The following is a 27,646-nucleotide window of genomic DNA, read 5'->3' on the forward strand; positions in this document are numbered from 1 at the left end:
GAAAATAACTCCAATCAGACGACAAGGATTCTGTCATTCTGTAAGTGACATCATGGAGGCCCAGACTACATGGATTCCACACAGTTAGATTTTAATGTATTATGTAGAGCCAAATAATGAGCAGTCCTGGTTTAGATCAACCTATTGAGAAATCAATATTCAAAATCAGGAATTAACTAAATACATTTGAAAGGAATGGTATTAATAATATGACTAATTCTATTGGGAAAAATAGGGCATATTTTATTAATAAAAAGACAAAATTAAAAGCATACTTAAAGAAGAATAGAAGGGTGAATAAATAGGATCTTTGGAGGAATCTACCCTAATGAATAGAAAAAGCAGCTAATATATTAGTTTCTCATATATAAAGAATGCTCACAGATATTTAAAAATCTACTTGTTTTCTAAGTTAGGTTTAAAGTTTCACTGACTGCTATGTTAAAAACAAAAAATTTTTACCATCTATAAATCATAAAATGAGAAGTTGTGTATCCAAGTTGTCACAAATGTGCTATATCCATATATTGGTAATTGATGATATTTATGGGTAAATTATAACCTGATATAAATGTCAGGTATTACTATGACATTTTATGACTTATTTTGAAAAATTAAGAAGTTTGACAGATACAGAGATAATTCTAGATTTATTTTCAATTAGAGAGCTGGAGTATTTTATTCTAAATTATTTAAAAAGAAATCTAAAAAAAAATAAAAAGAAAAAAATAAAAAGAAATCTAGTGTGGAAAAGTGTTATCTGAGAGAAAATTTCTACAGCTTTAAAAAGTATATTTATTTGATGCATATTAATATATGTACATTTGTGTCTGTGTGTGTATGTATAACTGAATGATTATTATTATACACCTGAAACTAACATAACATTGTAAATCAAATACATTTCAATTAAAATAAAAAAATAAATATATATTTATTTACATTTTCCTTATGTCAGCTTTTCAGAACATTTCAAATTAGGTATTTTTTTTTACAGCTTTATTTTTTTATTGACATGTAATAAAACACATGCATGTAGAGTATGTGAGTCTATCAATCTGACATGCGTTTACACTTTTGCAATTGTCAGCACAGTCAGGTAATGAATGTACCGATCTGTCTGAAAGCTTTCTCCTGCTTCTTTGTGATTCCTTCCTCTGCCCTTCCCTCACTGTCCCCAGAAAATCGCCGCTCTGTTTTTATAGACTGGTTCACATTTTCTAGAATTTCATACAGATGAAATAATAGTGTTTTGTAAGGCTTTTTTTCATTCAGCACAATTGTTTTCAAATTGATAGATGTGATTATGTACATCAATAATTTATTCCTTTTTATTGCTGAATCGTATTCCATGGTATAAATATCCCACAGATGTTCAGCTATTTCCTGACTGAGGGACACGTCAAGGGAAAAACTTTTACATATTTACCATTTCTGATGCTCTTCATCCTTTGTGTAGATACAGATTTCCATCTGGTATCATCTTTCTTTTGCTTGAATTACTTCCACCATATTTCTTATAATTTAGACATGTTGGTAATGAATTCTTTTAGGTTTAAACATTTGAAAAAAATTTAGTTTGCCTTTGTGTTGGAAGATATTTGTTCTGAATGGACAATTCTAGATTGATTGTTGTTTTCTTTTGCTACTTTAAAAATACTGCTTCTATTATCTTCTTTTTAAAAGTACTTATTTATTTGGCTGCATCGGGTGTTAGTTGCAGCAAGTGGGCCCTTCGCTGTGGCATGTGGGACCCTTTTGCTGTGGTGGCCAGGCTTCTCTCTTGATATTACATGTGGGCTCCCAAGTGTGCAGGCTCAGTAGTTGCGGGGTGTGTGGGGGGATCTTACTTGCTGCATTGCATGTGGGATATTCCCCAAACAGGGATTGAACCTGAGTTCTCTGCGTTGAAAGGCAGATTCTTAACCACTGGATCACTGGGGAAGTCCCTATCGTCTTTTTTTTTTTTTTTAACTTTTGTTGAGGTATCATTGGTTTATAGCATTATATGTTTGATGTATGCAATAGTATATTTCAGCTTTGGCATATACTACAGCATGCTGCCCACCAGAATTCGGGTTTATATTCATCACCGTACAGTTGATCTCTTTCCCAATTTTGCCCTCCCCCCGCCTCTTTTCCTCTGGCAGCCACTATGTTCTCTGCATCCACATGTTTGTTTTGTTCATATAGTTTGTTTGGTTTTTATATTTCACATATAAGTGAAATCGTACAATACTTTTTTCCAACAAGATGTTTGTTGTCAGCCTTGTTCTTTGCTCCTCTGTATTTAGGGTGTCTTTTTTCTTTAGAAAGATTTAAAAAAAATTTTTTTATCTTTGATTTTAAGAAATTTGATTCTGATATGTTGTATCGTCATTCAGTTTTCTTTTTGTTTCTTGTCACTGGAGTTTGTTGAGTTTATTTAATCTATGAGTTAATAATTTTCACAAAACTTGATAAATTATAACCACTATTTACTAAAATATTTTTCACCTCTCTTCCCTTCTTTCTTTCAGGGGCTCTGCTTATGCATATATGAAACCACCTGAAATCGCTTCACAATTCATTGTAGCTCTGATTCTTTTTTTCCAGTCTTTTGATCTCTTGGTATTTCATTTTCAATAATTGCTGTGTGTTCAAATTTCTTAATCTTTTCTTTTAGGGTGTCTAATATAATGTAAATCTGACTAACTTTTTTCTTTTTTTACTTTCAAACACTCATCTGTTATGTGAGACCTCTCAACTACAAGTTTTTATTTCTAAAAGTTTAAGTTGGGTCTTTTAAAATATTTTTAATGTCTCCACTTAATATGCTCAATCTCTCCTCTATATACTTAAATATACGAAATATTGTTATAATAACCATTTTAGTGTCTTTATTTTCTAATTATATCATGTGTCATTTAAGGGTTTGTTTCTATTAATTGAGTTTTCTCTTCATTATGTGTTATATTTTCTTTGCCTCTTTGTATTTGTAGTAGTTTTAAAGTTGAATGCCAGACATTTTGAATGTGATGTTTTGGTGCTGGATATTTTTGCATTTGTTGAAAATATCCTTGAGTTTAGTATGGGATGCAGTTAAACTATTCAGAAGCTGATCATCTTGAGGCTTGCTTTTTACCTTTGTCTAGAGGGATCAGATAAGCCCCCTGCAGAGGTAATATTATTCTGATTATTTTATCAATTCTCCACAAAATATGAAGCTTTCCAGTCTATCTGGTGGTAAAATGAACGATATTCAGGCCCGAGTGGATATAGATATTGTTCTGTCTGCTCTTTGGGGTTCTTTGTTGGTTATTTGCTTACATACAGCTGAAACTTAACATGTAGCTGAAAACTTGAAGGGATCCTCTGAAGATCTGCAATGCTCTGTCTCTGATCAGACATTTTCTCTTCCTCACTCTGCCCTGTGAACATTGACCTCTCTGGACTCCCATCTCTGTTTCCTTAACTCCTTAATGACCTTCAGGGAGAGGCAGAATTTCTGCCTTGGTTCTCCCTTCTCTGTGCTGAAGCCTGAAAACTCTCAGACTGTGACCATCAGAGAGCTTTTCTCATTTGCTTCCTCAGTACGAGGGACCAATGTCTTGTATTGCTTGATACTTAATGTCAAAAAACATTATTTCACTTAGTTTGTCTTTTTCCCCTTTGCCCTTTTTAAATTGTTCCAGGCTGAGAGTGAATCCTATTCTTGTTATTCCATCTTGATCAGAAGCAGACATCCAAATAAAGGTTTTAAAGTATTCTTTCTCTTCAATTTTATAACAAAAGAAGAAAAAATCCTAACCTCAAGCAATGACTAAATTTCATCCTGTGTATTAACTCTAAAGCTGATATAAAACTCTGAATATATTTATTTCTTCATCCTTGAGAAGAGAGAGAGGTATACATGGGTCAATAAAATTTTGCCAAGAGGTATATGTTAATAGGCAGTTGCAATCATTCTGGACGTGGTAACCCCAAGGAAGATCACAAAAAGATGAATTAAGAATTTATCATTGTTCATGAAAAAATGTTGAAAATTAAAATCTTATACAGGCTTCCTTTAGCACCTAAGTTTTCAACATTTTTGTTGAAGACTAACACACAGAAGCGAACACAGTAACACACCTATGTAACCACTGAGACGTGTCCCCATGGCATTAGCCAGTCATCAGTCACTTTCCTATCTAGAGGTAAATGTTCTGCTGACTTATACATTTTAGAGCTTTATATAAACAGAATGATTTGGTGTTTTGTACTTTGCTTCTTTTGATCACATTATGTTTGTGATGTTCATATTCTGTATTGAAGCTCTGACATGTTTATTTTTATACCTGTTTATTATTCCCTTGTAACATATATATAATTGAGTCATTCATTCTCTTCTTGATGGGCATTTGGATTGTTTCCAGTTTAGAGTTATTAAGAACAATGCTACTTTTAGTATTATTGTATGTCTCTGGGTGCACAGATGTGTGCCAGATAAACATCCAAGAGCGAAACTGCTATGACATAAGTATAAATGTTCATAAATAGTAGATAATGTCAAAATTTAAAAAAATAGTAGTCTATATTATCTCAGTCCTTGAAATTTATTGAGACTTCTTTCATTGCAAAGCATGAGGTAATTTTTTTGCAAATGTTTAGCATGTACTTGAAAAGAAGTATATTTTGCAATTTTGGGGTGCAAATTTGAAATTTTTGAATTTGTTAATGGTGCTATTCAAATCTGCATCCATTTCCATGCTGACTTCTTGTCAGTTTTATCAGTTCCTGAGACAGGTTTGCACGTCTCCCTGATGATTTTGTTAAACACATGAGTATCACTTTTTATTTATCAGAGGTATACTGCTCAACACAAGGGATGGAGACTATTAGAATCATAAGTGAAAACAGAGGTTTTCCTGACAGGAGTGAGTATACCAATGAGGACCATATTTCATAAACATGTGATGGAGGCTATTACCTTGTTTCTCCTGATAGAACAAGTATATGCCAAGAAGATGTCACATGGAAGCCTGAAATGCCAGCATGTAAAAAAGTTAAGAACAGGGAGAGAACTTTTCCACAAGTATTCTACAGATTTCTCACATGGTCCCACTTGGTTCCACAAATGATCATAGTACTTAATACCAGGTAACTTTGGGGTTGTTCTTTTCAGAAATATTGTCCAAAGGTGGTCGCAGATACTATACATACCACTAGTGACATGCAAGGAGCTATAGAATGAAGTTTATCAGTTGGAAAACATAAATAAACAAAAAGTCTTATAAGAAAAGTTTTCTTGCAAGAGAAAATGGCAGAGTTGATAAAATCCCCCTCAAAGTCTTCATTTTCTCATTTTTCCTGCATATATAGTGTGTAAGCATTGTGGCTGATGTTCCAGTGAAGAGAGACACCACCCTACAAAGCTCTGTTTAAGTCAAGAGGACAAGAAGCATTTATAAACTTATGTAACAATGGAAGCTCCCACGTTGAGGAATTGACTTAGAAAGGGGAATCTTTGAAGTCTAGTGACATTTCTTGCTCTAACTCAGTCTTGCTGATTCATCTGTTTGTTTAAATGCCAGAAAGGAGAAGAAATGAGTACCTAGGGCTATAAAGATCTGTCTCTAATCAGGTTAAGAAATGAAATATCATCATTGTGAAAGATTCTTCACACCAACACGATAGAGATTATTGGGTACCATAGTTTGTGTTACTCTGAAAGCCAAGCTTGACAAAGTGACTGGAGTACCAGTGGTTCATTTTGGATGCTCTTGGCTCCAAAAGTGGGAACTAGGATCTTGGGGAGCAGGTGTGCAGGATGACATGGAGACAGGGGAAAAAGGAAAAGATAAGTATTGTGAACAGTAGGTGCTCAATTCTTTGAGAACACGAAGTGTAAGGAATGCCTTTCAAAATTGTCTGTCTGAAGGATGGGAGACTGGGGTGTTTATCCACTGCTTTCTGTCTCCCATCAGTTTAGGGTTGCCCTGAGGGCAGTAACTGCCCCCTGGTCAATTCCAACTATAGTTCTCCAGCTTCAGAATAGGCCCAAGTCAGGAAAATAGATTTACTGTGAATGCTTTCTGTAGAACACCATCCATATAAACATAAGCTTGTGTAAACTGTGTACCCCGGCTGAGACGGTAATCAGAAGTGGGCCAAGGGATGTCACGTGGGTGCAGAAGCATTTATACCACTCCAACCCATTTATGCCCCTTTTACTTGTTCCCTGGTGGCTCAGAGGTTAAAGGGTCCGCCTACAATGTGGGAGACCTGGGTTTGATCCCTGGGTTGGGAAGATCCCCTGGAGAAGGAAATGGCAACCCACTCCAGTATTCTTGCCTGGAGAATCCCATGGACAGAGGAGCCTGGTGGGCTATAGTCTACAGGGTCGCAAAGAGTTAGACACAACTGAGCGACTTCACTTTCACTTTACTTGTACTCTATCACTGATTCTTTAAAGAACTGGCTGGCTGGCTGCAGTCTCTCAAAAATCTCTCTAAGAGAGGGATAGTTGCATGTTACCTCTGATCATGACTTCCTTTGCTACCACCCATTCTACATTTTTCTTACCTTTAGCTAGCACTTGAGTTGGCTCAGGTTGCCTGCTAGATGGGATAACCAACTTTTATATCTGAGGAATGAGACTTCTTGATGTCTACGGGTTGTTACATGTGCTACTTATTTTATTTTTAGAAAACAGAGCATTTCCAAATCCCTTTCACTTAGTTTTAACCTTAGGAAGAAATTATGCTTCAACATAGGCTTTCCTCTGGCATGCCCACGCCTCTAAATTTATTGTAATTTTTCATATAAAATTGTGAAACTGCAAACAATTCCTTTCCAGTGTTTTTACCCAAACATTTCTTTTCCTTGTTTCAACAGGTAAGTTACTAAGTTGTAAAATATAGTAATTAGACTCTTATGGTGGTATTTTAGTTGTGAGAAAGCTAGGGCTTGTTTGGAAATCCTGCACTTATTCAGAGTCTTTATAATTTTTCACAGTTGAATATTTTCTTTTTTTCAGCCTGATGTCTATTGAGAACAATCCTAGTTTAACATGACTCTCTGTGAATAATTTATGCTTTCATGCCAAGTGGGAGAATTCCCTCAGCCTACATTGCTTATATTCACACACGTTTTCTTTCAGCTTCTCAGCTTAAAAGCAGTAGATATTTTTGAGCTGTGGCAAGTTATCCTGAGAAAAGGATATGAATGGGAAGAATGAAATCTCCTATAAGTCACCTGGATTTAGGAGAGTCCTGTTAATCCGATACTATGAACTCACACTTTTCTCTCTCTCTTACCATTCCAGTTTGCAGTTCACCTCCCAGAAGTGCCTGTGGACATTACAAGGGAGATATTTTATATATACATTTTATTTTTTATTAGATTTAAAAGCTGAAGATTTTGCATTGCTTTTCAAGTTTTCCTCTTATGTCCAGTTAAATTTCTGTATCCCTTAAATTCTCTTCCATCCTCTAAACCCCAGTTTTCAGTTCTATTTTCAAGATAATTTCAGAGAGTTGTACAGTGTTCACTGATGTCCCACATCTTTTATCATTCCACAATTTTTTCATTTTGAGATAATTTCAGACTTAAAAAAATTGGAAAACCAGCACAGAATATTTTCATATGCTGTTCATTCAGATTCCTTCAATATTAACATCTAACATAACCACGATTAGACGATCAAAATAAGGAAATCAACATTGAAATAATATTACATACCTTATTCAAAGTTTTCATTTTGTTCCACTAATGCTCTTGATTTGTTGTAAGATTAAGCATTCCATTTAGGGGTTTTTTTTTGTAACTGTAGTTAAAAAAAATTTTTTTTAAAGCTTTACCATTTTATAGGAGCTTTAGGTTTCCAACAAAATTGAGAGAAATATACAGAGGTCTCCTCTCAGAAATTTCTCACATGCATACCTGCCTCTACACATGCATACTCCTCTGCATTATCAACATCTCACTAGCCAGAACTAGCAAGAGATTTTAACAGCTTCTCATCCTAAAGCTACATATGAATGTAATGAAGTGTATGTTCTGACTGGAGAGACTAAAATCTTCTGCAAGTCTTTACGCTAGTCGCCTTCACCTTTTCAACGACAGGGAGGTGAAAGGGGAGCTAATTCCTCCGGCTCCACCCACAGTCCACTGTAAGAAGACAGAATTAGAAAATAGTGGGAGCAATGTTTCTTGTTGATCAAAGGGAGCACATACATTTGTCTTTTATTTAGCTAGCTTGAACATTTAAGCCACACACATGGTAAACTTTAAAAAGTCATTGGCAGGTACATTGCACATAAACTTTACTCTCCTGTCTTGCAAAAACACAGCTCACTGTTTTTCAGAAGCACCTACTACTACCCGGTTCCCAGGTATCTTTCCAGAGTATCTAGAGTGTCTACATATATTCCAGAGCATCTAGAGACTCCTTTACCTGAGAATATCTTTGTGGCTCCACTAAAGTTTTCATGACAATCTCATGAGTTAATTCCAACTATTCAGGAAAGAGGAATTTCATGTGTTAAATCCCAAATTATGTTGTTCAGTCGCTAAGTTGTATCTGACTAGTGACTCTTTGTGACCCTGTGAACTGCAGACACCAGAATCTGCCTGCAAGGCAGGAGACATAGGAGATGCGAGTTCAGCCCTGGGTCAGGAAGAATCCCTGGAGTAGGAAATGGAAACCCACTCCGATATTCCTGCCTGGGAAATCCCACAGACAGAGGAACCCGACGGCTACAATCCATGCAGTGGCAAAGAGTCGGCCATGACTGAGTGAGCATGAATTGCAGCACTCCAGGCTTCCCTGTCCTTCACCATCTCCCGGAGCTTGCTCAAACTCATGTCCATCAAGTCAGTGACGCCATCCAGCCTTCTCATCCTCTGCCTCCCGTTTCTCCTTTTGCCTTCGGTCTTTCCCATCATCAGGGTCTTTTCCAATGATTCGGCTCTTCCCAAATCATGAAGAGTTAGAAATCTTCACAGACCATCATAATGGCTACCATTTTCCCATGACCTTCCATTTTCAATGACCTGGTGGTGCTCCTGGTTGGTCAACTTGCAGTAACTAGATGAGTCAAGAATGGGCTTGCCTTCAACGTCCATGGTATTTTTGTGATTTTGCTAACAATTTCATTTAACCCAGGAAGATTATGAGGCCTGAAAAATGAAAAGTACATACCTAAGACCATATGTAGATCAAGGCTGGGGGGGTGTAGCAACTAAGAGCAAAGTTTCTGCTGCCTAAAAGTGATGTGACACTGAGGAAATTGTTTTACAGTTTCTTTGTAGCATCTGATCAGAGTTGTAGTGGGAATTAAATGAGATAAGGCATGTAAAGGATTTAGCATATGACTGACAAAAGGACTTGCTCAACAAATGTTAATTATTACTACTGTAACTTGTATTATTGCTATTATAATACTTTTGTATTATGAAAATGAAAGATAATGTAGAACAACTTGCAAGACCTGAGTATAACTTATGAACAGACTTTCTCATCATTCTGATTGTTAAATGCTGTTATATCGCCTTTTATTGAGAAACAGTGTGCTCAAAAATATGTTTCCCTTACAGTTACGTGTGTGAAACCAGAAGTAGAAAATGGAAAGCTGTCCGTGGATAAGGAAAAGTATGTTGCATCTGAGAATGTCACCGTCCAGTGTAACCCTGGGTTTAGTTTGGTCGGTCCCCAGATTATCACTTGCTCAGAGAATACAACCTGGCACCCAACTGTGCCCACATGTCACTGGGTAAATTGCACAATTGTGTGTCCCTGTGCTTTCAAACCTTAAAAATTGTGCCTCCCCCAAAGCATTTATCCCAGCCAGCACAGGTGAGACCTGACTTTGTCAGGATGTATAAACAACTCACCAAAATTACCACCACTTTCCACCTAGAAGCACTGTGGTGAGCTGGCAGAGGCAACTTTCCCTGCTAGATTTGGTGGGTTCCCATAGTCCCAGGTATCCTTACCCTTGGCTCTACATTTTATATAATAAACGCTGCTTGCTCCATTCCTTATTGGTCATTAGAATTATTCCTCAGTTGTCCTTTCAGGGGTGCTCTAGGTCTCCTTTGCATCTCTGCATCTTTTCTTCTTCACCTCTGCTTGGCTGCTGCTCAGAACAGGTTTGGGCTTGGCCTGAATGGTCACGTTTGCTAGGATGCAATCTTTCCTGATATCCTACTCATCTATCCATCCACTGGACAAGCTCGCATTTATCAGTAATGCCTCTTAAATCATCCTGACCCCTTTGCCTCCTCTTTTCTTTAAATCACTTTTAGGAAGTCTGAGAGCAAGTGCACACAGGCAGACACTTCAGGCAGTGTCTCCCAAGCCTGCAGGATGAGAAAACGACCCTAGAGCTGCATAAATTGTCTTTAAGGACCAGATGTTTTTTATTGAAGGATACCCTGGCCAGCCCGCCAATTCTTCCAGCCATTTCTTTAAGTAGAATATGCACATTTGTGTAGGTCGGGGCTTGGAATTAGGCAGATGCCCTGTACCTTTACTTCCCTCGTAGCCCGGTTGGTAAAGACTGCCTGCAGTGCAGGAGACCCGGGTTCGATTCCTGGGTCGGGAAGATCCCCCTGGAGAAGGAAATGGCAGCCCCCTCCAGTATTCTTGCCTGCAGAATCCCATGGACAGAGGAGCTTGGCAGGCTACAGTCCATGGGGTCGCAAGAGTCGGACACGACTGAGCGACTAAACCGCCCCCCGCCCCCCGACCTGGGCCTTGCCCTGACGGCAGCAGCATTCTAGGTGCTTGGCTATCCTCAGCTGTGTGGCCCCCACATGCACCTCTTCTGCATGCCTTGGGCAGCGGGAGACCTCCGGGCCCTGGAGCTAGAGCTGATCCCAGTCACGTGCAAAGCCTTCAGGGTGGAGGGAACCTTTTTTGAAAATCATCCTGAGGTGGCAGCTTTAAACTGTGACAATCAGCCCCCATTCGCACTTGCTGCCTGATAGGAGCTCCTCTTAAACAACTGGAAGGAGAGAGTCAAGTTTAAGAACATCACTAAGACATTTCCTTAAAAAGAAGAAAGAAAAGGGTTATTTTTGCCTTTAGATCAATGTACACAGTCTCTGGTCAACAAATGTGCTGTTCCTTAAGCACCATCACTTGTTGTAGTAAGTGTCTTGGCTTGGAGAGCTGGGATTATGATGATTGCTACTGAAAATGTGCGACTTTAGATTATCTAGACTTTTGTGATCCAAATATTTAATCTTCTGGACGTGAAGCACTGGTTGGTTAAATAAGCATTTTTCAAATATCACATTGTCTCTGTTGTTGTTATTGTGCCATGTCCGTTGTTCCATGCACAGCAAACCAAAGCTTACAAGGAGAACACATCTCAAACCCACCTCCCTGAAGGCACAGGGCTTGGGTATTTACGAAATAAAGAACGGAGAAGCTGGGAGGGATGAGGCACAGGGAGCGTGTGGAGTGTGGGGAAAGGCGATTGGGAAAGGGCATAGTAATTGTCATCTACACAGGTACACCTAAGCTAAGGGCCTCTGCATGTTCAAAATGTCATCACGTGGACACTAGTGCCTGCCCAGTTGGAGGGTCAGTGGTCCTATCCAATGTCAACCAGCGTAGGTCCAACCAGATGCAACTGACTCCGCATCCCTAGAAAACAACAGGCAAACATCTGATTGTTTTGGCTACACGCTGCTTGGAGGACATGCAAGTCTTTTGTTGTAACAATTGAAATGACCTCCTTTATACCTATGGATGATTCATGTTGATGTATGGCAGAAACCAACACAATATTGTGATTATCCTTCAATTAAAAATAAATAAAAATTTAAAAATGACCTTGACTAGATGAAATGGATTTAACTAATGACTACTCATGGGTTCACAAGTCTTCTTGGTTAGTATGTCATATAGAATATGACACACCTCTAGTACAAAAATCCACAAATGTCTGCAACTAAGTTCCTTTTTTTTTGTACCTCAGAAAGAATGCAAGCCAGGAACTTCAAAAGGTGTTTATACAGTTACTTTTGCTTGAATGCTTTTACTCCATATCTCAACATATCCAAAATCTACCTACTCTTTATCAAGAGAATAGGGCACAAAACTTTTTGGATTCTCAAAATAAAACATTTCTGTAACTAGAAACCAAAGGGAAAAAAGAAAAAAACACTTAAAGTACAGAAGTCCTTTGTTGCCCACTTGTTAGTTACTAACTCACCACTCTGTCCCCGCAGAGGATTCCACTTTTCTCACTTTTAACAGCACAAATTGGTTTTATGTTATTTAACTTCACAGAAATGAAATAATATATTGTGCATCCTTTCTTTCATGACTTTTCCTACTAAGTATTGTATTTGTGAGATTCATCTATGTTGTATGCAGTTAAGGTTCATTCATTTCCATTTCTATTAAGTATTTCACTCTTGTATGATTATATCACAATTTACATATTTGTTCTGTTTTTAATGGACATTTATTATCAATTTTCTTGGCTATGAACATTTCTTCATGTGTCTTTTGCTGAACATATGTGTTCTTGTTGCACAAATACCTAAGGATGGAATTGCTGGATCATAAGAGATATGTATCTATTTGTTCAGCAGTTTTCCAAGGTGGCTATACCAAAGTGCATCCCTCCCTACACCCTCTACTCCCTACTTCAATCCCTGCCAGAACCTGCCTGCTCACCAATGCAAGCTGTATTCCTTTTCTTCCCTTCCATTTTTACATCTCCATTCCTTTAATGATGCTTTCTAGAATTACCTATTAGATACATTTATTGCACTCAAATCCTGTCTCAAGAACTGCTTGTTGTCAGACTAAGGCAAATAGCAAATTCTTGTTCATTCATATATTTTGTTTATTTAGCAGGTGTTGAGGTGATCTTTCCATGGAGAGTTGGGCTTAAAAAAATTTTTTTAAGACCTGTCCCTGTCCTTCCTACCCTTTATTTAAGAAAATAAAAACATATTTTCTTCACTCTTTTGCACAAACTTAGAATTTCTGAACTAAAAATATTAGATCGCATCCTACTTCCAAACCCTTCTTTAAGCTTATGTGGAGAGTGAGGCCTGCGGTTTGTTGTTGTTTAGTTGCTGTGGGGAGAGAGAAAATTAGCCGAGATGGCATGGCCAGGCTGTCTGGCCCCTCATTTTGTAAGTAACCACTATGTAACAGCTGAGCTCACTTATAGCACTGCACGTGCGCATCAGGAGGTACTCGAGACAGCTACTTTGTGCTGTAGGGATACATGAGCTCCACCTAGAAGGTGGCGGCCTTGCTGCTGCGTCACGGCTGTGTCCATTGGGTCAGCCAGAGAGGGGAGAATGTAACGAGTCTACTGCTATGGCTGCTGCATCAGCCGGGAGAGAATACTGTCACAGCCGCTATGCCAGCAGGAGAGAGGCTGTGTCGTGTTAGGCTTGGCTATGTGTTAGGCTTGGCTATGTGTTAGGCTTTGCCTGTAGGGAATAAATGTGTCTGCAGCTCCTGCCAACTTCTCCAAGCTTCTTCCAGCCTCTTGGCTGGAGCCTTGCCTCCCCTGGTTTCAGCGATCAGTGCGGACAGTGTGAACAGCAAGATAACTGGCACCGTGAACAGGATGAAGAGCAATACAGTTGGCATGGTCTGCATGATACCCAGCAGATAGAGGAGCCTGGTGCTCCTCAGAAGAAGAGTTGGCAGGATACACAGTGAGTGGGGGAGCCTGAGGTTCCACCGAAAGGAGGAAGCCAGTGGCCACCATATAGTGTGTGGTACTTTGTGACGGTGATCCTCCTGGCTTCAGCTCCGGTGGAAGACTGGGAAGCAGTGGACGGGTTACAGGCACTACAGGCGTTAACAGGCGGGGAGTTCCTGTTTGCTGAATAAGGTGTCTTGGACTGCTGCTGACACCGGGGGGTGGATTTTCCTGACTATCCTGAAGGCGAATATGGATCGCACTGTAGGTGATGTTGCACCGGTGCTCAATGTGCAGAGACGCTTGGAAGAACTAGAGCAATGCACATTGGCATTACAGCAAGAACCTTGTGGCCCTGAAGAGCCCAGCATCTCTGACTGCGAGGTGGTAAGTGATGGTGATGATGAATGTTATGGGTCGTCAGCAGAAAGTGAAGTGTGAGCAGCCTATGGCCCAGGGAGGACACCCTCAAGGGTCCCCCAAGGTGACTGAGTTCACCACATATCGACCATATACTCAGGAGGAGTTGGTCAACTCGGGTAAGAAGTTTCAGCAAACGCACAGGGAACCCTTGGCAGCATGGCTTTTGCGACTTCGGGATGCAGGGGTGGGCCCAGCACCTGTGGGGCGTTTGCAGGTCCTACTGACAGAAGTAGAGGGATGGTATGCGAGACACCAGTGAGAAAGTGTGAAGACCCCTGAAGGGGCCCCGAGCTTGCAGGGGTCCCACCTGGGTGACGCGGTTGTGCATGTGGGTGGATCTGTGCAGAGGGTACTGTAAAGGCTGTGTCCTCAGATTTAGAAGAGTGTAATCATGCGGGTGGGCTGTGAATGCCACAAAAATCCCCTCCGTGAACGGGTGGGCCTGGTGCCTGTGGGGGGTCTGCAGGTCCTTAGTGAGAAATCCCGCAGGGATGGAGTTGCCCCTGAGAAGGCTTTTAAGCAGTCTCACAGGGCGAGATAGTGGGTTGGACCTGGCTATGGAAGACAGAGGCACTCCACATGCAGTGGGTGGCTCTTCTAGCCCCATGAGGGTGAGGACCGCAAGATGAGTTCCAGGTGACTGGGCTTTGCTGTGTATTGGGGATGTAACTGTCCACTGTAGCTAATGCTGTTGCAAGATGTAAATCCAAGGGTCAGTGTTACTTGCCAAGGGAATATCACAGAAGATGGACCGCACATAGAATGTGAGGCGAGAGACCCTGAAGGGTTGGAGTGTGGGGAGAGAGCAAGTTGGCCAAGATGGCAGTGGTCAGGCTCTCTAGCCCTTTGTTTTGTAAATCATGACTATGTAACATCTGAGCTCACATATAACACTGCGCATGAGCATCACGAGGTACTCGCTTGGTCACGAGCTACTTTGTGCTATTGGATGTGTGAGCTCCACCTAGAAAGCGGCAGTTTACTGCGGCGTCACGCTGTGTCCATTGGGTCAGCCACTAGAGGAGAGAATATAGCGAGTCTACTGCTACGGCTGCTGCATCAGCCGGGAGAGAATACTGCTACGGCCGCTGTGCCCGCAGGAGAGAGGCTGTGTTGTGTTAGGCTTTGCTACGGCTGTTGCCAGGCGAGAATAAGCGCGTCTGCAGTTCCTACTGGCTCCTCCGGTCTTCTTCCCGCCTCTTAGCTGGAGTCTTGCCTACCCTGGGTTCAGCGAACAGTATGCACAGTGAAATACAGAGAAACAGTTGGTGTCATGAGCAGGATCGGAGATACAGTTGCTAAGTTGCGTCTGACTCTTTTGTATCCATGGACTATAGACCTCCAGGCTCCTCAGTCCATGGGGAGAAACCTGGCAAGAAAACTGGAGTGGGTTACCATTTCTGTCTCCAGGGTGTCTTCCCAACCCAGGGATCGAACCCAGGTCTCCTGCATTGTGGGCAGATTCCTTACCAGCTGAGCCACAAGAGAAGCCCCTGAGGCCTGTTACTGGGTCCTGTTTGAGCATTAATTCTTGGTAGGTCATATAGGGATCTGGTCTCCTGAGAGAAGGGCAGTCTGGGGTCTTTCCCACCGTAGTAGAAACAGAGGGCTCCTAGACATATTCTTCTAAATGATAGGTACTAGATTCTGTGCAAGAAAACTTTGTAGTCTAATTCCATTAGATAGAAAATAGTTTGGCATAGTGAAAAGGCCTGGGGATTTAAGATAGTCTTGGATTCAGAATCTGACTTGGCCACTGATGAGAGAGGCTTTAGGAAGTGTACTCAGTCTTCCTGAACCAATTTCCTCATTTGTAAAATGTGGTTATACCATCTGTGTTATAGGATTGCTTTAAGAAATTAATTGCAATGACTTATGTAAAAGTTTGCAATATGATTAATAAGCAGAAACTTTTCTGAAAAAATAACAACCTCTGGTTAAATTATTTAAACTATTTTATCTGACATATCTGGCATACTTAGATTTAATTTAGTTCCTCTTAATTAATTGTGCTGTCATCAATATTTTAGAGGAGCTTACCCATTTATTTTTGGGGAATGTTCCTCTTTATTTTTGAGAGTTAAGCAGCTTGATTGTTATATGACTATTTTTGCTCTCTTTACAGTTCAACTGAATAGTGAAGGTCATCTGGGGACATTTTCCAGCGTTCACCATCTTCTGTGAATGAATATCTATGTATCTTCAAACTTATCTATGTATCTTCAAGCACATGGTCCAGGGACCAACGTGAAATTCAGGTTGATAACTTCACCTGTATCCTTTGCAGATGCTGGAAAAAGAAATTATGAGTGAAAGACTCCTTTTTTAATAGGTCAGTCTTAACTAGTCCTGGGGTTAACAAAAAAGCCCTTTACAACTTATCATCTAGTGCTTTTGTCAGAGATATATTGCTGGGCTGGAAGGTCTTTACCTAGTGACATGCAGAAATTCTTGAAATTGTCATGCCTATTTATAATGCTTAATTCTTTATCATTTAATTTTCCTTTATTTGTGCTATAAAAAACTACTCTGAGAAGTTTCCCTTTGCTTTTTGACCAGTGTAACCCCAAAGTTGATTAATTTGGTGCCAAAGATACTCAAGGAAACTTAAAAATTGAGGAACTAATTGCTGTTTGGACTGTATTTTTGTCTTTTCACAATTATAGGCTTTATTCCAATTAGTCTTGTGAAATATTTAGGAAGAGACTTTATAAATCTGTTTTTCATCCTGTCTTCCTATTGAGAATACACACTAGTGAATGAAGATTTGATACCACTGAGGGATGACATAGAACACACCTTGGCATCTCACCCTGTTCCATGAAGGAACTGGCTCACTATCATTTGCCTAGTTTTTCTTGATTCCTCAAAGGGAAATGATGTTTATGGGTAGATAAGCCAACAAGTGCTCCCCACAACAGTGAGAAAGTCATGGGGTTGCAATTGTGAATCCCCATAGACCCCTAGAGAGCTCTCACTGTTATCGTCCTCCCTAAGACTTGAGCTCTATTGGATTGCTCCCCTCAAGTCTTGTCCAGTACTCGGTCTCCTCAATTCTGCTTCTTCCCTTTAGTAACTCAGAGCAGTGGACTTCCCCAGCCTGAGTTCCTTGAGTCAGGCACCAACTTACCACCGACTTCAAGCTTTCACTTCAGCCTGACTCAGGGTCTGAGAACATTGAGTCTCAGGGCTGTGTTTCTGAGATTCTTTACGATGTCCCCCAGGCTGCAGAGAATTTTCCCCGCGCTGTGCCTCCTTGGGGTCCTGTCTCTACTGCACTGCCCGCCTGGCCTGTGTGGTAAGTACAGAGGTGATAAGGAAGAGGGGAAAGTTTAAATTAAGGCAGGGGGAAGAATTTCTTATTAAGAACTCATTAAATATAACCAAACATAGGTTATATTAATTTCAATATTAAATAATTAATGATTAAATTAAATAATTTTAGTCCTTTTGATATAGGCCATAATTAGTGGAAAGCAAAATATTGCAAACCCTTGAGGAGCTGATATAGCCACAAGAGAAACCTTTTAATTTTTATATTAAGTGGCTATATTTAAGTGGCTAAACCTAAATTCTTAAAGAATTAATTATTATATAAGGTTCATTAGTTTTCTATTTCATCAAGGTTGTGTAGAAAGTTTTTGCCATCCAGAAAGTAAACTTTTATATCATTGAAAATAATGAGTGAGCTTATTAGAGTAAAATTAAAAAGCACTGTATAAACTAAAAGCATTATATAACTGAAAGATCTAGCATTGCAAATTAGGGTATAATTTTTGCTAACTAATGAACACCGAAAGGAATTGCAAGTATCTGCAGGCTCCACTAGGGTTCAGTTCAGTTCACTTCACTTCAGTCGCTCAGTTGTGTCCGACTCTTTTTGCAACCCCATTGACTGCAGCACGCCAGGCTTTCCTGTCCACCACCAACTCCCGGAGTTTACTCAAACTCATGTCCATTGAGTCAGTGATGCCATCCAAGCGTCTCATCTGTCGTCCCCTTCTCCTCCTGTCTTCAATCTTTCCCAGCATCAGGGTCTTTTCCAATGAATCAGTTCTTCGCATCAGGTGGCCAAAGTATTGGGGTTTCAGCTTTAGCATCAGTCCTTCCAATGAATAATCAGGAGTGATTTCCTTTAGGATTGACTGGTTGGATCTCCTTGCAGTCAAAGGGACTCTCAAGAGTCTTCTCCAACACCACAGTTCAAAAGCATCAATTCTTTGGCGCTCAGCTTTCTTTATAGTCCAACTCTCACATCTGTACATGACTACTGGAAAAACCATAGTTTTGACTACATGGACCTTTTTTAGCAAAGTAATGTCTCTGCTTTTTAATAAGCTGTCAAGGTTGGTCATAACTTTTCTTCCAAGGAGCAAGTTTCTTTTAATTTCATGGCTGCAGTCACCATCTGCAGTGATTTTGGAGCCCCCCAAAATAAAGTCTCTCACTGTTTCCACTGTTTGCCCATCTATTTGCCATGATGTGATGGGACCAGATGCCATGATATTAGTTTTCTGAATGTTGAATTTTAAGCCAACTTTTTCACTTTCCTCTTTCACTTTCATCAAGAGGCTCTCTAGTTCTTCACTTTCTGTCATAAGGGTGGTGTCATCTGCATATCTGAGGTTATTGATATTTCTCCCAGCAATCTTGATTCCAGCTTATGCTTCCTCCAGCCCAACATTTCTCATGATGTACTCTGCATATAAGTTAAATAAGCAGGGTGACAATATGGTAGTGCTGGTTGTAATTGCAGATATGCAATTTAGCTTGTAAATGGAAATATGCCAATAAAAACATGGTAATTCCTCTGCCATGGGATTTCTTCTAAAGAATGAAATTCCAAGAGTATTAAAATGTACATACATTTTCCTTATATCTTCTATCAGAGCATTTAATGTAGAGCATTTTCACAGAATGGCAAAATCACTCAACTGAGAAGAGATTTCACTAGAGGCTCTATTTCCATGGAGACTGTGTCTCCTATTCATGTGATATGGGATATTTCCCAGTTCTGATGATACAAAGGATTACATGCCAAGGAGTGGGAATCTGGAGTCCCAAAATGCCACCTTGTCATCCTTTGTCAAAATTAATATCTAAGGCTCCAGAATGATATCATGTTATTTAGGCTTTGTGAACTTTCTTAATATCATAGAGTGACTCAGTTGTATCTAAGGCAGGGATACTAAAGTATTTTGCTTTGGAAGTTTTTTACATCATAATAGTAGATACTTTAAGGAAAACCTTAAGTTGAAGTGAAAGAGCTCATATATTCTGGGTGATTCTCCTCTCTTGGAAATTGAAATGGCTCAGTTCAGCTCAGTCGCTCAGTTGTGTCTAACTCTGTGACCTGATGGACTGAAGTATGCCAGGCTTCCCTGTCCATCACCAGCTCCTGGAGTTTACCCAAACTCATGTCCATTGAGTCGGTGATGCCACCAACCATCTCATTCTCTGTCGTTCCCTTCTCCTCACTCTCCAGAGAGTGAAGAAGAACTGAAGAGCCTCTTGATGAAAGTGAAAGAGGAGAGTGAAAAATGTGGCTTAAAACTCAGTGTTAAAAAACTAAGATCATTGCATCCAGTCCCATCACTTCATGGCAAATAGATGGGGGAACAATGGAAACAGTGACAGACTTTATTTTTTTGGGCTCCAAAGTCACTGCAGATGGTGACTGTGGCCATGAAATTAAAAGATGCTTAATCCTTGGAAGAAAAGCTATGACCAACCTAGACAGCATATTAAAAAGCAGGGACATTACTTTGCTGAAAAAGGTCCATCTAGTCAAAGCTATGGTTTTTCCATTAGTCATGTATGGATGTGAGAGTTGGACTATAAGGAAAGTTGAGGGATGAAGAATTGATGTTTTAGAACTGTGGTGTTGGAGAAGACTCTTGAGAGTCCCTTGAACTGCTAGGAAATCCAACCAGTCAACCCTAAAGGAAATCAGTCCTGAATATTCATTGGCAGGACTGATGGTGAAGTTGAAACTCCAATACTTTGGCCACCTGATGCTTAGAACTGACTCCCTGGAAAACACTCTTATGCTGGGAAAGATTGAAGGCAGGAGGAAAGTGGACGACAGAACGTGAGATGGTTGGATGGCGTCACTGACTCAGTGGGCATGAGTTTGAGCAAGCTCCCAGAGTTGGTGATGGACATGGAGTGCACAGTCCAGGGGGTCACAAACGGTTGGACATGACTGAGTGACTGAAATGAACTGAACTGAACCCTTGCCTTTGTATCCATTCCCTTCCCAGATTACTCTGTCTGTGCTTAATCATGTCTGACTCTCTACAACCCCATGGATTGTAGCCAGCCAGACTCCTCTGTCCATGGTATTCTTCTGGTAGGAATACTGGAGTGGGTTGCCATTTCCCAGATTAGTACTTGTTCGAATCTGCCCTTTGGAACTCAGGGAAGGTCATGGTGGTGGGAGGTGTGTTCCCTATGAGAAACCGGGGACAAAAGGGCTTCCCTGCCCAGAAGTCCCACAAGATCCTGATCAATTTCATGCAGAAGAAAAAATGCTTATAACTATGCAATCGTATGGTCAGATCTGAATCCACAGTTCAAAAAAGGAAGATGTTAAATAAAGCTGGCACAAATTCTCTAGCTCCCGTCTTATTCTCAGTAAAGCCAGCTGCTGACTTATTAAAGGCAGGGAGGGGTGCACAGCCCAGCACCCAGTAGCTCTCAGTCTCTATCTGTTAAATGAATGAAAGCAGAGAAAATCAGATCTTGAGATGAGTGTCATTTTTCTCCTCCTTATATTTTTACAGTGTAAGTGTTGGAGCAGTAGGAAAGAAGAGCAATCTAGAAGCAGATGAAATTATCAAATTTAGATTTGATTTATTCTCTTAGAAATTTACTCTTAATTCATCTGAAGTGTGTGTGGACTGCAGAAAGGTCCATTACTAGAAATTTTTCTTATACTTTGGCACCTTTTTACCTAGAAGTTCCCATACCCTGCTCAGTTGTAAGTATGTTGATCTCAGGACCCATTGGTTGAAACATGTGGGCACCCTCCCAGGACACCTGGTAATAATGTAATGACCCTATTATTGTGTGTTTGTAGATCAATTACCTGAACACAGAAAAAGCTTGGCTTTTGTCCCAGTGTCAAGGATGCTGCTAATACCATAGCATAATAGGGTTTTGGATATCCTCAAGGACAGAATTCCTCCTTGGATAATGGAAATTAGAACAATGAACTTCACAGGGGATACATACTAGTAACATATTTTCCATCAAGAAAGAGACAATATACCATTGTTCATTCCCTTCCATGCTTTTTTCATAATTTGATTTTAAAATGTAAGTTTAAAATTTAAAAAATGTGTAATGGTGGTGATTTTTTTGATTCTGATGCTTTTATGTGTTCTACTCTTTACCCCTAAATTGTTTGTATCATTTGAACACAGCAAATGAACTTGCAGTGAAAATCCTTTACTGCAGCATCATTAAGTTGGAAAAAGGAAACAAAACAAAACAAAAAACACACTAGGTTAAAAGTTTGTATTTACTGAGTGCTTTTTAAGTGGATAGTTTGTTAAAAAATACTGCTCCTTAGTCCAATTTTCTCTTTTCCCCCAGTTGTTTGTTCACATTCTTTTGACCTTGCTGGTTTCCTTCCCTTTTCTGAATCAGTGAAAATAGGCCACATCTAATAGACAAGCTAGATGTTTGAACTATTACCTTTTGTTTCTTGATGTTTATTCTTTTTCCTTTCTTTCTTTCCGGTTTCACCTACTGGTGGCTCAGATGGTAAAGAGTCTGCCTGCAGTGCGGGAGGCCTGGGCTCAATCCCTGGGTCAGGAAGATCCCCTGGAGAAGGAAATGGCAACCCACTCCAGTACTCCTGCCTGGAAAATCCCATGGAAAGAGGAGCCTGGCAGGCTGCAGGCTATGGGGTGACAATGAGTTGGACACAACTGAGTGACTTCACTACAGTGTAAAACCTGCTGAAATCTATTTGAACCTGCCTTTCAGAGTTTACTTCTTTTCTTCCTTCTCTAAGTTCCATATTCTGGGATATCATCATGCCATCTATTTCTTGCTTATTCAATACAATTAACATGATGCCATTGATGTTCTGTGTCAATGTGCTGTTCTATGGATGTCTGCATGGTCATGATACCTTCAGACTCTGTTATGAAAGGGACAGAAGTGTTATCATAGCCAAGGACTAAAAATGCAGATGGATGATCTTGACCTTTCCATATGTATGCAAACTGCTTGTGATGCTCTTTTCTGACAGGGCTGGAAAAGAAGGCCTGTGCTGAATCAGTGGCCTCAGCTACCAGAAGACATGTTAATCTGCTCTAGCAAAGATACCACGTGTGGTACAGCGGCTGCAATGCTGTTGCGTTTTTAGTAGTCTACTGTAATTCTCCAGAATCCTAATTTTTCATAGGAGACAGACTTATGAAGTACACGGGGATATGATGACCACTCTTGCATCTTTAATTCTTTAAGAGTGGCACATATTTCCCCTTTCCCCCAACTATTAGTACATGATATTTAAAAGAACGTATCTTTGCCTCCAAGGGGAGGGTTTAGGTCATATCAATGACTTCTACTTGTCTTCTTGGATAGAATGGTCTTATCCCAGAGGCCAAGGACCCATTTGGGATTGTGCCAATGACCAATTTTGTCTATCCAGCTTACACTTTCACAGCTAATGGAAATGCCCAGCAAGTGGCTTAATAAGGGAACCTTGATGGTTCCAGGTATCTGTGCTAACTCAAGCTGTGTTCAGTAATTCTTGGATTTTTGTGCACCTCTCATCTGTGCACAGTTACCTATGAAAGTAGACACAGGTCCTCTTGAAAGACTGGGAACTATTACCGTGCATATGTCTCAAGGTGCTGTATCCTTACTCTTGGAAATTTTTTCTTTGCTTAGTGATCTCCAGACCTGACAACATTAATAGCACAGGTACAAAAACTCAGCGGGCTTCCCTGGTGTCTCAGATGGTAGAGAATCTGCCTGCAATGTGAGAGACCTTGGTTTGATCCCTGGGTGGGAGAGATCCCCTGGAGGAGGGCATAGCAACCCACTCCAGTATTCTTGCTTGGAGAATTCCATGGACAGAGGAGCCTGGTGGGCTACAGTCTATGGAGTTGCAGAGAGTCAGACATGACTGAGTGACTAACCACAAAGCAGATTCTGAGTAACATATTGTAACTTTTCAATGGACCGAAGGCCATCAGCCTCCTGGTCACCCATTCTTTATTTCTTTCCAGTACAGATTGAGTTGTATCTAGTTGGCTGCTCATCTGTTTTTGCTCTTAGGAATGTCATGTTCTATTAACCATCTTCCTAATCTCACTGTGGTTGTATCTCTAACTTGCCACTCCTTATGATGATTACATTTACTTAGCTTCTAAAGCCAATGAGCACCTCTCAGACTGTGATTGCTAAGAGTGAAACTTGTTCTTTAATGCCTTCCCATCATCAGCTCTGGTCTCTGATACAGGTGCTCGTCTCATTATGATATTCCTTCTGTCCTTGGTAAATGTATCTTCCAGGTCTTCCCAGACAACATAATCATGTGGTGGAGTTTCCTGCATGTGTGTGGCACATCTACTCCAGTTTACTCACTCTTCTGAATCACTTAATCACTCTCTCTACCACTTGCCACAGAAGCTCCAGCATTTGAACCTCATTGTTGGCATCACATTTTCCATGCCTCAAGGAGACATCTTAGGATAGTACTATAGATACTATCATCCATCAGTTTAATATTTTACTGACATTTCCAAAAGTGTCAAGTGTTGCTCAGTCGTGACTGACTCTCTGTGTTCCCACCAGGCAGCCCACCAGGCTTCTTTATCCATGGAACTCTCCAGGCAAGAATGCTGGGGTGTGTTGCCATTCCACTCCCCAGAGAATCTTCCCGATCCAGGGTTCAAACCTGGGTCTCCCTCACTGCAGGCAGATTCTTTACAGTCTGAACCACCAGGGAAGGCATTTCCAATGACCTGTTTTATCTAAAGTTCTCGTGCAGTGTGTGTGGGTCCTGACAGTGTTCCCTTTCACACAGGTGCCCAGCACCGTGTCATGTCTATTTTCCAGCATGCAAGCCATCATTTGTATTCTTTCTATAAGCTCTTTCTGAACTATTTTAGAGGACAGTGAGTATATTCTTGGGAGGATGGGTGGACTGGTTTTATTGGGAGCAATGAGTCAGAGATTGTGGATTTATCTTGCATCTTTAGTTTCTCCCAGGTACACATCTCTGCATTTAGCATGAAAGCAGTGGAGTGTGATACCGGTACAGTGTGGCTTTGACTGAATTCTGTCTTCCTGCCAAAATGGCTCCTAAATAGTGTCAAGTTTAGTGAATTTTCAGAAAAAGGAAGCAAATCCTAAGTGCTTGTCAGTCCACTGTAACCTTTCCGTGGTTCCCGAGCCTCAGGCCTTCATGAAGGCAGCTGGAGTCCTGCATTTGGCTAAGTGATTGGATGGGCCGAGAAGACAGAAGGACAGACGGAAGCCTCCTTTGCTACACAGGTTCTAGGAAGTGTTATTATATGCATTCTACATGCCGACCTCTTTTCACTTTTGTGTCTCACCTCAAGATTGCGAATCCCCTCCTGGCATTGACCATGGACAACGTAACATAGTCTCTAAATACTTTCAATTTGAACGTGAAGCTGAATATGAATGTGATGAAGGGTACACCCTGGTTGGAGCGAACAGACTCTCCTGCACTTCTTCAGGCTGGTCACCTGCAACCCCTCAGTGTAAAGGTAACTCTGGCTCCCTCTTCATTTTAGGGGCGGGGGTGGGGCTATCATCAAAGGATTGAGAGCACAGTTTTTTCCCTGTGAGAGGCAGCAAAAAAAAAGAAAAACCCCATTTGAATTTGATTTATTTAAAATAATCACTATAGTCTGATGGTATCCAAAGCAAAAAGCTCAGAGAAAAGAACATTAATCTCCCCTTCTTTCTCCCAGGTATAGAATTCAACCTTTGTGAGGCAGCCCCATTTCCCAGTTTCTTGTGTAATTCCAGAAATAGTCTACAGATGGTACATTCTATCTGAGTGTAGCTGTGGCCTGCAGCAAAACTTTCATGAGAAGTTGGTCTGGAATGTAAGCCCCAGTGGGCTGATGCCAAGCATTGTGAAATCACAAGCATTTCCGTCAGAGCCAGTGCAGGGCACCAGCTGCTCACGGTGTAGCTGTGTGGTGAGGGACTCCTAATTTTCCAGCTGTTACGGGGACAAGAGGCCAAAATCAGTTCTGATTATTGCAGGCACACAGGTTTAATATCACTTCGTCATCAACAACTTTAGGGATGATTTGCCACCGTTGTCTCATTTGCACACAGGAGAGTAATAAGCAAGAGGGAAAATTTTTTATCTATTGTCTTACAGGAATCAAGATACAAGATACAAGCTGATTTGATAGTTGAAGACTTGGGGTCACATACCCTTTTTTATTCTGTCATGCTATTTAAAATTGTTATATCCTTCAGCAAGTCCCTTAATCTCTCTGTATCTCACTTTCTCTTAGATAAAATAGTGAGAATTTAATAAGATAATCACATAAAGATCTACCCCAAAGTCTGATAAAGTACTATCCCAATGCTCAATAAATATGCTAATGAATATTATTTTTCTCCTCAAGATTAAAAAAAAGGTAAAACAATTAGCAACACTTAAATACAGTTCATTCTTAGTACCCTAGGCTTGTATGTTTTTTCTTAGGTCTGTAACTTGCTTAAAATTGTGATTCCATTGCAGCATTGTGTCTGAAACCAACGATAGAACATGGAAGGTTATCTGTGGAGAAGGTTAGCTATGTTGAACCTGAAAGAATTACCATCCAGTGTGAGTCTGGCTATCGTTTGGTTGGTTCAGAAAATATCACTTGCTCAGAGGACAGAACCTGGTCCCCAGCGGCACCCAAGTGTGAGTGGGTAAGTCACACAATTTGGGGTAGTTTTTGTGTTATTAAACCCCGAAGCACTGTCCTGCCAGCAAAGGAGATATCTGGCTTGTCAAGATTCAGTCATTCAAAGGAACTCTCAATTTTGCTTTGAAGCCTTCTGGTCAGATAGGAGATGCAGTTTTCCTGCTCTCACTTGTGATCAGGGAAAACTGAGCCCCTTTGGAGTGGAGGTCTCAGACCTGGTAGTACTGACTCCTGACTTTTCTAGAGGATTTGATATACTCTTGTCCCATTTCCAGATGGTCAGAAGTGGTGTCTGACCCCCCAGAAGCTTTCTGGGAGGCTGCCTCAGAGCAGAGCTATATTCCTCTCAGGAAGATGATGGTGGGAAACAAGGTGTGTCTGGTTTTCCTGCCCACCCACCAGTCCTGGGGTGTGTCTTGGTCCTGAATCTGTAACCCTGCCAGTTTCCACATGAACTATGCCCCCTACAATCAGGAGAGAAGTGTTTCAAGCATACTCATCATGTGTTTCTCCTCTAGGAGTATCCTGAAGGCTGTGAGCAAGTAATCGCAGGCAAGAAACTCTTGCAGTGCCTCTCAAGTCCAGAGGAGGTGAAATTGGCCCTGGAAGTGTACAAGCTGTCCCTGGAGATTGCACTCCTGGAGCTTCAGATAGATAAGAGAAAGGATGCCTCTGAGTGGTAATCACTGTAATGTTTCTCAAGAGAGAGAGGAAAACGTTTCTTGCTGTCTTCATTCCAATACGGATCACCTCAGTTAATCACATTTACCATCTCTTTTACACCACCAATTGTGGTAATAATTATCTAGAAAGGATAATTTGTTAATATTTAGTGTTTTGAGATTGTGGAGTTATTGATGATTTTCTGACTCATGTTTTTGCTTTTCTGGACACAGAGTACACATTTTTTAAGTAAAAAATTAGCGTATCCAATATCATTTTGTCTTTGTGTTTAATTTTGTAAAATAAGGTTGTGAACACACACATACATAAAGTTGATACGTTTATTTTACTGTTGGGATCTTGGACATAGGGACTTGGGTTCACAGCAGTACATTTCCATGGATTGCCTTTACTCTACAGTTCCATATGTAGGTTACTCAGGGGCTCAGTATTTAGATTAAACATCAACACACCCCAAAATTCTTGTCCATTGTCTGCAATTTGAGGCAGTTAGGTCCTTTTGTAAGCCCCCATGCACTTGGCCTCTGCCTCAGTAATCGTCCCTCTTGGCTTTTGCCTTACAGTAAGGGGATTCCTATCTGTTTTGGTCTCCTGATCCTTTCCTTAGGAACAGACTCTGAAAGCCTGGTGAGTGGAATCCCAAATCCTCAAAATGATTGGTCCCATTTTCCTTATTAGAAGTGTTAAAATGGCTTGAGCAACCACCCCGCACATGAGAGGACCCGTGTCCATCACACTTATATCTTGGGGTGTTTGGAGGCTTTTATTCTTTGCATTTATCACTTTTCCCAACTCTTGCATCCTCTGATATCTCTCTCTCACTCATATCTTGGCTCCTTGTCCCATCTGTTTTGTACATAGAACTCTATGGGGAATGTTGGTCTCATTGATTTAACTTCTTCAAGTGTACTCCAATAAGACAAAGTTGTATAGCAGGCTTTCCTAACCCTTAGATGC

At 40.6% G+C, this 27,646-nt stretch overlaps 1 protein-coding gene across 1 annotated transcript in view; it reads left to right on the plus strand.

Moving 5' to 3' along the window:
• The window catches only part of LOC122708043 (C4b-binding protein alpha chain-like), a 66,551-nt gene extending 39,611 nt beyond the window's left edge, over nucleotides 1-26,940 (plus strand). The window contains exons 12-19 of the mRNA XM_043924124.1: nucleotides 9,562-9,768; nucleotides 13,441-13,598; nucleotides 13,845-14,039; nucleotides 14,080-14,191; nucleotides 17,080-17,373; nucleotides 24,665-24,835; nucleotides 25,834-26,009; nucleotides 26,524-26,940. Of these exons, the coding sequence (XP_043780059.1) occupies nucleotides 9,562-9,768; nucleotides 13,441-13,598; nucleotides 13,845-14,039; nucleotides 14,080-14,191; nucleotides 17,080-17,373; nucleotides 24,665-24,835; nucleotides 25,834-26,009; nucleotides 26,524-26,688 (1,478 nt within the window). The 3' untranslated portion in view covers nucleotides 26,689-26,940. The remainder of the gene's footprint in view (nucleotides 1-9,561; nucleotides 9,769-13,440; nucleotides 13,599-13,844; nucleotides 14,040-14,079; nucleotides 14,192-17,079; nucleotides 17,374-24,664; nucleotides 24,836-25,833; nucleotides 26,010-26,523) is intronic.
• Nucleotides 26,941-27,646: the final 706 nt, after the last annotated feature.

The sequence above is a fragment of the Cervus elaphus genome, chromosome 14 (assembly GCF_910594005.1).
Source record: "Cervus elaphus chromosome 14, mCerEla1.1, whole genome shotgun sequence".
NCBI lineage: Eukaryota > Metazoa > Chordata > Mammalia > Artiodactyla > Cervidae > Cervus > Cervus elaphus.